The 13,135-nt window shown below is 36.9% G+C and overlaps 1 protein-coding gene across 1 annotated transcript; it reads left to right on the top strand.

Annotated features, from left to right (window-relative positions):
- The first annotated feature begins 161 nt into the window (after window positions 1–161).
- Window positions 162–11,917, top strand: kdsr (3-ketodihydrosphingosine reductase). The gene is made up of 10 exons (XM_039677831.2): window positions 162–616; window positions 1,964–2,053; window positions 2,835–2,891; window positions 2,999–3,064; window positions 3,207–3,302; window positions 5,253–5,444; window positions 5,541–5,624; window positions 5,915–5,998; window positions 6,518–6,619; window positions 7,915–11,917. The coding sequence occupies exons 1-10, from the start codon at window positions 428–430 to the stop codon at window positions 8,032–8,034; spliced, it is 1,080 nt and encodes a 359-aa protein (XP_039533765.1). The 5' UTR covers window positions 162–427; the 3' UTR covers window positions 8,035–11,917.
- Window positions 11,918–13,135: the final 1,218 nt, after the last annotated feature.

The raw sequence follows: 13,135 nt of genomic DNA, 5'->3' as shown, positions 1-13,135 counted from the left end.
AAAAGAGTGTTGTTATATGTCTTTATGATGCATTAAAAGAACATTTCAAGTGACCGTTATTGACAGTTTATGAAAAGCGTGTTGAACTTTGGAACTTGTAGTCTTTTTCTGAACTGGGCGGGGTTAAGCGGAGGTTAAAAAAACCACAACTCCCATTATTCCACTGCCCAAGCGCAGCATCATCCCGTTCAAAGTGCATAGATTCTGTGTTTTGGTTCAGGTAGTGAACGGAAAGAGTTAGCTTTTGCGGTTTTACGACTTCAACCTAGTATTTAATCTACAGCACAAGCCTCTTGCACATCATCATATAATATAAGCCCATAAACAGCTCACCCGAAGGCCTGTTATCTTCTGTCCGCGAGACAGGGGAGTGCCTGAAATAGGACATTTAGCTTGTGAGCTAACGTCATCAGCATCAGGTTGACCCATGTCCTCTGAGAAGGCTCTCGGCTCCGCGCTCTCACACTGGCTCTCCTTTAACTCCTGGTGGCTGCTTCTGCCTTTCATTATGCTCTTGGTAGTGGCTGCTTTCATCGTGGCCTTCGTGCTGCTGCTGTACATGATATCCCCGTTAATAAGCCCCAAACCTCTCAAACTGAACGGGGCCCATGTGGTGGTAAGTTCATATAATTCTATTTTTAATAACAGCATACCTATTTTATAACATTAGAAGTATCAAATAAATGGTTGCCTTCCATATATTGCAAACGCATAATAATGTATTATTTGCATTAAACATTAATTGTTCTAATCATAATGTGATTAAATAAATGCACTTATATGCATTATGTGTCACGTCATTGGAATTAATGCGCAATGGACCAATGCAAATGTGCATGTGACTTTTATTTGTCATCAGAGGGTGAAAATATTTGTTATGGCTTCAATTTGTAAATGCATAAAAATATTCATGTTATAGCTTATGTTTCTCACAGGTGGCCAAATAAATGCATTCTTGTACTGGTTATGCAACCATCGGTTCCAGGGCAATGGACCTTTTCAAGCGGGCATTGCATGTTTTTGCGTTTGCAAAGGTTCATAGTTTATCAAGAGCTCTGACTTATCTAGTTGTAAATGAACCACATGTTGAGCTCTCTGAAAATAGTAGATTTTTATCTATTTTGCGATTTCTTAAGGTATTTCGCAAAGCTTTGTTTATAAAATGCTTGATTTTAATTTGAACCATTGTTTCTTCATATCTTAAAAGTAGTTGGGCTATAGAGATCAAAATTAATTCATGATCTCACACTTTTTTCAGCAGCCGTTATTTTATTTTTCCCATTCGTGTTCTTCATGCTTGTGGACAAATTTTAAGCCATGAATAAAACCATCCAGTTCCCCAATAAATAACACTAATCTCTTAGTTAAAGTGATAGTTCACCCATAATTGAAAATTCTGTCATCATTTACTCGCCCTCATGTTGTTCCACACCTATATGAATTTCTTTCTTCTGTTGAACACAAATAAAGATATTTTGAAGAATGTTGGTAACCAAGCAGTTGATGGACCCCATTGACTTCCATAGTATTTCCCCCCCTCCATAGCCAATGGGGTCCATCAACTGCTTGGTTACCGACATTCTTCAAAACATCCTTATTTGTGTTCAACAAAAGAGAGAAGCAGCATGAGGGTGGGTAAATGATGACAGCATTCTCATTTTTGGGTGAACTATCCTTTTAATAGTAGAGTCTTGTACCGTGTATATTGTGAAAAGTCAGTTTCTCTAGAGGACATGAACAGGATTTTTTGTAATTGCAACCTTATCTGACTGTTGCACTGTCCACTGTTCTGGACTGAAGAAGATTATTGCTTTTTTATTATTTGTTGGATTTTCTGGTGCTTTTACCTGGTGAACTTGTTTATATGCTCTCTCAAAGCTTTTTGCATATTTTAGTAAATGATGTGAATTGTGACTTGCTTGGTTTGTAATAAATCTGCTTTGAATATGCTGTCCATCATCAGGTGACCGGGGGCAGCAGTGGGATTGGGAAGTGCATTGCCATGGAATGCTACAAACATGGTGCCTTCATCACACTGGTAGCACGAGATGAGGTGTGTATATCATCTGTCAGTGACTGCATTATTATTATTATTATTGTCAATGTTGTAAACATAATATATATATATATTTATGAAACAGTTAGTTTCAATCCTTGATTCTGATTGGTCAATAGCTGTGCTTTATTCACGATAAAACACGGCTATGACTGCTTCACCCAATGGTTCTCTTCATCACTGCACAACACTGCAGTTCCTATGTTGTTTTTATTTGAGCGAACGTTGTTGTTGTTCACGGTCGGGGACTATTTTTTTTCTAGCGGAAGGAAGGCTTTTAGTGATTTTACTTTATGAAAGTTGCATTAATACATATTTTTTTTGCTTTACTATTTTCATTGTGTGGCTACTGACCGTTTTATAAAAGCAATAAGGTACTCTGCTTCGTGCCTAACAACGCCCTTCAGCCGTCCCGTTACTTATTCACGATAAAGCACAGCCTCTCGTACCTTGTTACTTACCTGTAAACATAATATATTTGTGGATAAAACATAGATTTTTTTTTCCCCCAGGATCCCTTTATGAATAGAAAATAAAAAAAACAGCATTTGTAATAGAAATATTTTTGTAACATTGTAAATTATCTGCGCTGAATAGAAGTATTCATTTAAAAAAAAGACAGAAATCTTATTTACCCCTACATTTTTGATCAGTAGTTTACATGATAATTAATCCTGCCTTTGGATGGTATTACATATTTGTTGTTGTTTGTGTTAAATTCTGAAAACCATGAGCCTGTGTGTGTTTACCACATGTTTGCGTACATGTCTCCCTACAGCAAAAGTTGGTTCAAGCCAAGAAAGAAGTGGAAAAATGTGCCATAAATGATAAGCAAGTGTGTATTTTTATTCAAATTATTTGGATATTTCACTCAAAATCAACTCAAAAATCAACTCAAAAATCTTAAGTGGGCTTAACATGTATTGTTATGATTACCTCTAGGTGGTGCTTTGCATTTCTGTTGATGTGTCGAAAGACTACAGTCAAGTGGAAAGTGTCATAAAACAAGTATGTTTATTTAGTTGAGCATATTATTCTATGTCAGCATTTAATCTGGTCATTGTTTTCAAACATAAACTCTAATTATAATTTTTTCTTCAGATGGTTTGCTCTGGTTGCTGACTGTTGCATGTTTGTGTTTGCTATCCAGGCTCAAGAGAAGCTGGGTCCTGTGGACATGCTGGTGAATTGTGCTGGGACGTCTATATCTGGGAAGTTTGAGGAGGTGGAAGTTGACCGCTTCAAGGTAAGAGCAGCATTTCATAGACATGTGCTTGGGCACTTTTGAATTAGGCTAGTAAAGGCCTTGGAAATCGAAGAATGAACTGCTGTGGTGTCTTTTCGAACTATATTAAGTTCATTTCTGGAGTTCAAAATAGCTTCCTAAAGCAAACTTTCCAGGGAAAGTTCGCCCTGGCTGGTAAACACTTTCGAGCTACTATTATTCTGCCTTAACTTGCTAATGGAAATTTCTTACTTCCCCGTCCTTAAGTCTCGATTACCCACTCGTCGCATTCAAGTGCTTTGTTGCTGGAAAGAACATGAATCATGGAGGATACCAGGTTTATTCTTGCTTATATATTGGGAAAATCTCTTAAGCCAAATTGATATTTAGTGTCCCATTCATTGACAACCATTTATACATTCACCACGCTATCTAGATAGTCAGCTTGCTGCCGATTCTAAAATTTCAGTCATATACAGGCTTTAAATTATACGCTTTAAATCAGTGTTGTAGTACTCGAGACTCGGACTCGTCTTGGACTCGGTCTCGAGACCATATTTTAATGGTCTTGGTCTTGTCATGGACTCATGTGCATTTGGACTCGGAATTGACTCGTACTCGAACATTTTTTTTTTTTAGGACTCGGACTTATTCCCGAGTCCACTCGAGTTAAATTCAAAATATTTTTCATGATTATTAATGTATTGTAAGACAAAATGAAGTGGATGTCGAAGATCTCAAAAATGAAGTTTATTTACAGCTTAGCAGTGGCAAGGCACACGAAGCACCTTGGGTTCACCGGCGTCAGAATGAACCCCGAACTCATCCCAGCGCAAACATTTTATACAGTATTACATCTGTCTTCCCCCTCAGCATGTAAATGAAGCTTTCTCTTAAATGTAAATCAAGACAGATTCGTCTTCTCTATCCGCGTGGATCTGAAACTCTGTCTTTAAATGTAAATTGAACAGAACGATACAAGTGGTGCCTCCGTGTCTCTTTGTTATTCCAAACTCTGTCTTTAAATGTAAATCGAAGAGAACGATGCAAGTGTTAGAGTGATACGGTCAAATGTTTAAAGGTGATAATATCTCTCAGAAACTCCCTAATCAAGATGGTTCTTGAATACCCACTGTCTTTCCCACTCTATAGGTGATAAACGTGACTCTGTGATACGTTTAAGATTGTAAGGAATTGATTCTATGATAAATAAGCTCTTTTAAGTGAAGGAACATTTCAATATATCTATATTGGAGTGGAAGTTTGATCGGAGCAGACTGTAATTTCTTACAGTATGTTAATAAAATATTTCTTTAAATAGATTGACACGCCCAGTGATTGGTGATTTTCTAGTGCACAACTGCGCATGACAAATTGTAATAAAATTACTTTTAACACCACCTACTATGTGGCCTTTTTACCCTAAACTGATCATATTTTTTAAACTCTAAGTAAATTCAGTAAAATAAAAAAAGGATTTCTCTAAGTAAATAAAAGTAAATTAGGTAATCAACCCTCACTGGTCTCGGTCTCGACTCGGACTCGACCATCTCTGGTCTTGGACTCGACTCTCTATGGACTCGGTCTTGACTCGGACTCGACTCTCTCTGGTCTCGGTCTCGACTCGGACTCGAGTGAGGTGGTCTCGACTACAACACTGCTTTAAATGATTATTCATATATGTAAATATGCATTACTCTAATGACAAGACAAAGCGAATGAAGCTGTTGTATAAAAAAAAAAAAACTAATAAAGAAAATCAGTCACAGTAGCAATCGCCATGTTTATGGCCCGCCCAACTCGGGAACTTGGGTAAACTTTGTTTAAATCCTAAATACGACTTTAATACTCCAAATCTGCTTGCTTTAAGTCAAATGAAATATATTTAATTATCAACAAAATATATAACATTGTTCTAGTGGTTTTTGGATAATTTAATCCCAAAAATCGTACATATTGTGCCTTTAACAGAAAATGATGGAGGTGAACTATCTGGGCAGCGTTTACCCCACCCGGGCAGTGATCACCACTATGAAGGAAAGGCGGATGGGCCGCATCATGTTTGTGTCGTCACAGGGAGGGCAGATTGGCCTCTTTGGCTACACGGCCTATTCGCCATCCAAATTCGCCCTCCGTGGTCTGGCTGAGGCCTTGCAGATGGAGGTGTGTATGTATAGGTAACGCTTACTTAGTATGTACCATGTGGCTGTCCATTAACATTTTGATTTTGATTTAATCTTTCCTCCTGATCTTTCTTAGATGAAGCCCTATAATATCTATGTCACTGTGGCGTATCCCCCTGACACTGACACACCAGGTTTTGCAGAAGAGAATAAGTCTAAGGTGAGATAATAGATTTTTTTTTTTCCCTGAATAGAATTAATCACTGGAATATTAGATACCTAGATTATTAGAAAAGAACATTAATATTAATAGAATATTTAAAAATGAAGGATTTCTAATAATGCATGTCTCTGCTCTGTTACATAGTTGGATCTTTGTTCCTGAATTTAAATATATATATATATATATATATATATATATTGAGGTGGATGCACAAATTAATGCTGGGCAGAACATGTTTTTGTCCTGCCTATGTTTGATTCTTCTGGTTTTATCTCTCTCAACGGCAGCCTCTGGAGACCAAGTTAATTTCAGAGACGTCTGGAGTCTGTCAGCCCGAGCAAGTGGCAAAAATCGCGGTGAAGGATGCTGTGGTAAGTAGGCACTGATCAAGGTAGTCAACTACTCATCCAACAATCGACTAGTCGACCTTTAGCTTTAATAACCTGCCTTGAGACCCCTGCCTTCTGTTTTGCACTCCGTCTAGCTGTTTTTAAGCACAATAAAGTCCTATTTTACTCTCATGTCGTTCCAAACCTGTATGACTGACTTTCTTCTGTGGAACACAAAAGAAGATATTTTGAGAAATGTTGCAGGTATATTATATGTACAGTATTTGTGTGTTGGTGAAAATAAATATTAAATATTTAACATATAATGCCATTCTTGTACAAGTTAATATGAATCTTTAAGGTCTAAATGAAAACTTGGTAATATACTTTTATTAAAAATTCTCATTAGTATTGTTAGAAAACACACATTTTACCAGGTACTGCTAACACACAGTTCAGTACAATCAACTTGCAAAAGTGTATATACCATTATATGACCCCTTTAACTATTGTTTCCTTCAAATAGCTTAAATACCCTTTCTTGTTTTTGTCCATTCACAGCAGGGAAATTTCACCAGCTCATTTGGCCCTGATGGCTACATGTTGTCAGCGCTGACCTGTGGGATGTCACCTGTGACCTCCATCACCGAGGGGCTGCAGCAGGTACGGCCCATTGTCACTACACAATAGTGCAACACAGTGTCATCATATTTGATGCATTGAAAATACCCTAGGAGCATGACAGCTAATTATTTTTACATCATGTCCCTTTTATCATCCTGCTTCATCTTTGTATCTTAGTAACATCTTGTTTGCATTCAGCTTTCGTAGGGCTATTTGAGTCAGTCACGGTCTTAGATATTCCCTTTGAAGATTTTAATGAGCCTCTTGACTTTTGCCAAGCTCTTCCCTGGTCAAATCAGAGGAATAAACCTGTGAGGTCAGCCAGACTGCATTTTTTTTAAATGCATTTCTTTAAGAATATAAAATATAGTAACGGACTAACACCTACTTTTCACCTACTAAGAAGAGGATGACACCTACTAAGTCTGTGGATTCAGTCTCTGCATCACAGTGTCAAAGCTTTTATTACTTATATTTCTTTCTAGTTAACAATTTTCAATTATTATGTAGTTTCTGAATCAGTCCAGCTGTTTGATGTCATGGCAAATACCCACCGTTTGGATACTGTAACTTATTTGAGATTTTTTTTAAATAGCTTTGATGAATGGATAGAAAGATTGTTAGATACTGATACTTTCATTTTTGGTACTGAATTGAATTTTTACATTTTAAAATATAATTTAAATATGATATTAAAGTATGATAACTTAAATAAATAAACTGTTATATTATTTAAATAACTTAAAGAGATATTTCACTTTGAAATAAATTTTTGCTATGTTTTAGCTTACCTCAAGGGCACCCAAGATGTAGGTGTCTTTGTTTCCGCAGTATTTTCGATTTTGATATTTTTAGGTCAAACCGTTCTTGTCAGTCAGTCATATAATGGAGGTCTATGGTTACCACCTCAAAGAGCATGCACAGAGAAGTCCAAATTAAACATGATTTAATGACTCGTAAATGTAAGTACACATTAATGGCCTAAGACACGAAACGAGCGGTTTGTGTGAGAAAAAAATCATTTTTACCTCTTGTAACCACCTGGTGATGAGTTTGGACGTGGCTGTGGTTGCAAGAGGTACTGTTCGTTTTCTCTCATAAACCGCTCGTTTCGATATATAGGATTAAAAATAAGATAATTTAGATTATTAAAATGTTCTTTCACAGTAAGAAAAACATGTCTCATAGATATATAGGTGGATGGATTGATAGATATATTGGTAGAATCGATAGATGGCTGAATGGATGGATAGAAAGATGGATGAATAATCGAATACACAGTTGTTTATTTTCTGTGATATGTTAAAATGGTAATATTTTGTCACCCTGTCCAGATTGTGACCATGGGACTGTTCCGCACCATCGCTCTCTTCTACCTTGGAAGCTTTGACAGCATCGTCCGCCGCTGCATGATCCAGAGAGAACAGTCCAAAGCAGCGGACAAGAGGGAGTAACACCAGCATTCCCACCACTACATTCACCCATACACCTTCACAGCACGCACAAACCCAGCCTGGCAGACATGTTTAAGTGGGTAGAGGAGGTCTACCAAAAAAAAAAAAATGTAGATCTATAATATTCAGGACCCCAATCATTCCAGTGCATGCTGCATCAATATTTCAATCTCTTAGAAAACAAATCAAAACCAAGTTTGTTTGCATATGGCTCTCACTGCCTATACTTAATTTTCATGTTTTAGAAGGTTTGAACTTCAGAAGGTTCAGCACTGGAGTTCAAATTCAATCAGCTTTTATTTATATTTATGACATGTTACCATATGCTGTACAAGTACAAATGAGTACAGCTCAAAAACTCGACGAGCTGTCCTATGTTCTTCTGACTGGTCTGTGATGTTCGTATTCAAGCACTGTATCTTCCTGCTTTTAGATTTCATAGTTTTAAGGTATGGACACGGGACGTCTGTGTTTTCGGATGATACAGCCTGAGTCTGCCACTCTGCCTTATCTTCTTTGCTCTGTGTGGGGGTTTCTGAAGGAAATGTTTACCTTATAAATGTGCGTGCGTGTGTGTATTATATTTGTCTGCTTGTACGCATGCATTTAGGTGACCTCAGGGGCTTCAAAGAGTTCACTGGACTGGAGGATGGGTCTTGATAAGCCATTGCGGCGGTGAATGGCTCGCTGGTTCGAGTCACTACACCTTTCTGCCAACAGGTGGAGCTGGAGATCCAAGTGGATCAGGTGTAACCAGAGCAAAAGCCTATATATGAAGCAGCTCATGTTTGAATAATCGTAGTCAGATGTCAGCTGTACATGTGGTTTGATGTCCACAACCCCAGAACTCTAGTATTGAAGATGAATAAATGTATCAAGAGTATTGTTCACGCAGGCATTTCAAATACTGTAGACGTTGTGAAGCTTGATCTGATTTGTACACCAAAACAGGCAATACGGCTTCCACGAGTGAAGTGAATCTCCTCGTTGCTCCGCTCTGTTGTAACGTAAACTGGATGCTTTTGGCATATAAACTGTGTTTTCTGATTTAGGCCTTCCAAACTTTCCCCTTGTTCTCGTTGCACCCGTTCGATGTCGTACCTTACTGACAACACAATAGCTAGAGAGAAAATGACACTTACTCATGCTGTTGTAATATTTGCCTTCCTCACTGTCACAAGCAAACGGCGAGCATGTGATGTGATCACACCCTAGAGTTACACGAGAGGATGTTTATCCCTTGAATGCCTGAATGAACAGAAAGTTATAGTTCACCCAAAACTGAACATTATCTAATTTATTTCTTCACCCTCATGTTGCTCAACCTGCATGACTCATCTGTAAAACACAAAAGGAGAAGTTTAGTGGAATGCGCATGCTGCTCCTTTCCATACAGTGAGCCAAAGGGTCTGTCTGATTTGTGTGAGAAATAGCCAGAAATTCTTTATTGACCTGATATTGATACAACTGTTGTACATGGAGAGTGGAGACGTGTGAGTTTTAAGAGCTATGGCATTGGGGGAATTTTTCTGTGAATAATATTATGGAAGCTTGTTTCCGCCACTTAATGAAAAATAAAAAAGGAAATTGCGACACTTTATCTCACAATTCGGACTTTTTTTCTCACAATTGTGAGTTTACATCTTACAATTTCTCAGAATTGCGAGATGATATAATGATATCATTGATATAAAGTCGCAATTGCGTGTTATAAAGTCAGAATTGTGTGATATAATGTTGCAATTGCGTGTTAAGTCAGAAACGCATGATATAAAGTCGAAATTGCGTGTTGTAAAGTCAGAATTGTGAGATATAAAATATTCTGAAGGGGAAAAAAGTTAGTCTTTTTTTCCCTTAGATTTGGCCTGATAAGTCGCAATTGCGAGTTTATATCTCACAATTCTGAGAAAAGATGTCGAAATTTCGAGATGTAAACTCGCAATCATGTGTTATAAAGTTGGAATTGCATGATGTAAACTCGCAATTGTGAGAAAAGAGTCATATAAAGTATAAAGATATAAAGTTTATATCTCGCAATTGCGACTATTTCTCAGAATTGCGACTTTATATCTTGCAATTGCGACTTTATTTCTCAGAATTGATTATATCTCGCAATTGCGACTGTTTCTCAGAATTGTGACTTTATATCTCGCAATTGCGCCTATTTCTCAGAATTGCGACTTTATATCTCGTAATTGCGACTATTTCTCAGAATTGTGACTATATCTCGCAATTGCGACTATTTCTCAGAATTGCGACTTTGTATCTCGCAATTGCGACTTTATTTCTCAGAATTGGCTATCTCGCAATTGTGACTTTATTTCTCAGAATTGCGACTTTATATCTCACAATTGCGACTTTATTTCTCAGAATTGCGACTTTTATTTCTCAGAATTGTGACTATATCTCGCAATTGCGACTATTTCCCAGAATTGCGACTTTATATCTTGCAATTGCGACTTTATTTCTCAGAATTGCGACTTTATTTCTCGCAATTGTGACTTTATTTCTCAGAATTGCGACTTTATTTCTCACAATTGTGACTTTATTTCTCAGAATTGCGACTTTATTTATCAGAATTGCGACTTTCTATCTCACAATTGCGACTTTATTTCTCACAATTCTGATGCAATTTTGATACAATCTGTATTGTGAAAAGCGCTATATAAATAAATGTGACTTGACTTGACTTGATAATTCTGACTTCATATCTCGCAATTGTGAGATAAAATGTCGCAATTATTATTATTTTGTTAATTCAGTGGCGGAAACAAGCTTCCATAGTATAGTGTGCATATGGACAACAAAAATAAAAATACTACTAAACTCCTCTTTTTTTTGGTTCTACAGAAAAAAAAGAAAATCTTATGGTTTTGGAATTCGGGTGAATAAATGATGTCAGAATTTTCATTTTTGGGTGAAGTAGCACTTCCATTGAATACATCTCTTTCTTTGAGATTTTTTTATGCTGCTTTGTTTTCACTAGAACATACCTGCAAACTCATCACCTTTCTTTTCATCCTACCTGTTCACGCTAATAGAGTCGTAGCTACTGGGGTAACCGCTGTATTTCTGCTTTTCTATTAGCATAAGATGTAGTAATTTTTAGAAGAGAATTTATTCGCCGGTCCGGAGTTTGCAGGTATGCTAGAAACAATTGACCAATGCAGTCGTGGAGACCCATTCCAGGCCTTAAGAGATCCAAACACAGACCACTATAAAAGCTATAAGAGTGGACACTCTTATACACTCCACATCCAACTATGGCATAGATTGTGTATGGTTTACATTACATGATTTGTTTCAATATGGAAAAGGACATTGTTTTTGTTTGTTTGTTCATTGGATATTTTTACAAAATGACCCAAAATATGAAAGTGAGAATGCATGAGTCAAAGCGACGATGTTCTCATTTGATATTGGCTCAAGGCACGTCGTTGAGCACACAGTAGCTATAAGTCAGGTGCCGATGTGCGCCGGACTTCCGATTCGGCCGTGCCCTCTTCCGTAACGCAACACATGGACGTAGTCATTTGTTTAGTCATTAAGAAGCTAACAGTAGAGAAAATGTTTTGATCTCCTTAAAGCTATGCAAATCAAGCCTGTGCTCACACTTCATTTAAACACATAAGAAGATACTTCTGCTATAGTTCCCTCTTTTATTGACTGAAGTTGAGGTATATTTCTGAGAAAAAGATAGTTTGAGGTACTTTTAAAAGACCAAGACCAACTTGGATATGTTTTGCTTGTATCTGTTTTTTTTTTCCTTATTCATTTGTTGCCAAACTTGCATATATTTCACCTTGTGTGCCATGGGAGAAAAAGAGGATGTTGCTTTGTCTTATTTTCTTACATAATGAAATAAATAACTTTTGAAAGGTAATTTTGTGTCAGAACCTTTTGAACTTGTAAAATCTTGATGATGGAATCCCTTGAAATATATTTAAAAAAATATTACAGATTCATGTTTCAAATATTTGATTGGCTAGAAATGCATCTTTTTGTTTGCAGTGTCTATTAAAATAACTTGAAATAATCCCAATCACTGACTGGAAAACTTGTTGCTCAAAACAAATGCACTGTGTAACATTTTACCATTTAATTTATAGGCCCGGTTTTACAGACAAGGCTTAGATTAAGCTAGGATTAGGTCTTAGTTTAAGGACATTCAAGTAGCCTTTTAAAAACGCGTCTTAGAAAAAAAAATGCTGGTGTGCATCTTGAGACAAAACAATGGCGCTGGCTGATAAATTAAGATTGGTCAGTGCAAGTTTTTCAGCTAAGACAACTCAAACATGCATTTTATTCTGGGGCTAGGCTTAAGCCTTGTCTGTGGAACCAGGGGTTAGTGATTTACAATTTGTTTTCATTATAGACAGGAATGGAGGTTCAGAATTAGGAGACATACCTCTGTCAGTAACATCAGTATGAATCGCCTGAACCTGTTCCTTTACTTTGGATTCCTACTTTGAAGCACTTCATCGCTAGTCTGAAATAGCCAACTCCAGAGGCCTAACTTAGCCCTCAATAACCCAGTCAAGGCTGACAGGTGTAGAAAGCAAGCAAAAACCTGAACATTTTAAAGAGCAACACACAATGTTCTGTCTCGGAAGCCTGGACTGCTAGCAGGGGTCATATGTATGATGTAGTCATTTTGTTCTGTAGTAATTCATAGGTTTTAGCTTGAGTTGGTTCACCTTTATTCGAAGCAGGTTTGACACCGTGGGGTGCTGAAAGATCAAAGGCCTCACACTGGCCATATAAGTTCCAATTTTGAGGCAAGGCTGAGGACATATTTCTGCTCTGCTTGTACAAATTTTCATTTCTGCTCATCCAAACCACCAGGTAAAAAATTTAATTACCTAGATATTCTATTTGCAATAGAATTATTATTTCTTCTATACCCAAATAAATAAATAAATAAATGTTAGAATGGTATTTAGAACATGAGAATTATAAATAACATTTGACAATTCCAAAGAATAAATGATATTTTCCTACATTTTTAATAGAGTATTTATTATTATTTATAATATTTATTAAAATTATATATATTAACTATTCTGCTTGTAGAGTAGACTCAATTTAATATCCACATAAA

Source organism: Pimephales promelas, chromosome 5 (assembly GCF_988280905.1).
Source record: "Pimephales promelas chromosome 5, fPimPro1.hap1.1, whole genome shotgun sequence".
Classification (NCBI taxonomy): Eukaryota; Metazoa; Chordata; class Actinopteri; order Cypriniformes; family Leuciscidae; genus Pimephales; species Pimephales promelas.
This window is presented reverse-complemented; position numbering and strand designations above follow the sequence as displayed.

Excerpts from the sequence above, each read along its gene's own strand:
- kdsr (XM_039677831.2), top strand. The coding sequence starts at position 428 with ATGTCCTCTGAGAAGGCTCTCGGCTCCGCGCTCTCACACTGGCTCTCC. Across the intron at positions 2,054-2,834 it reads CACTGGTAGCACGAGATGAG|CAAAAGTTGGTTCAAGCCAA; the intron begins GTGTGTATATCA and ends GTCTCCCTACAG. Across the intron at positions 5,445-5,540 it reads CTGAGGCCTTGCAGATGGAG|ATGAAGCCCTATAATATCTA; the intron begins GTGTGTATGTAT and ends GATCTTTCTTAG.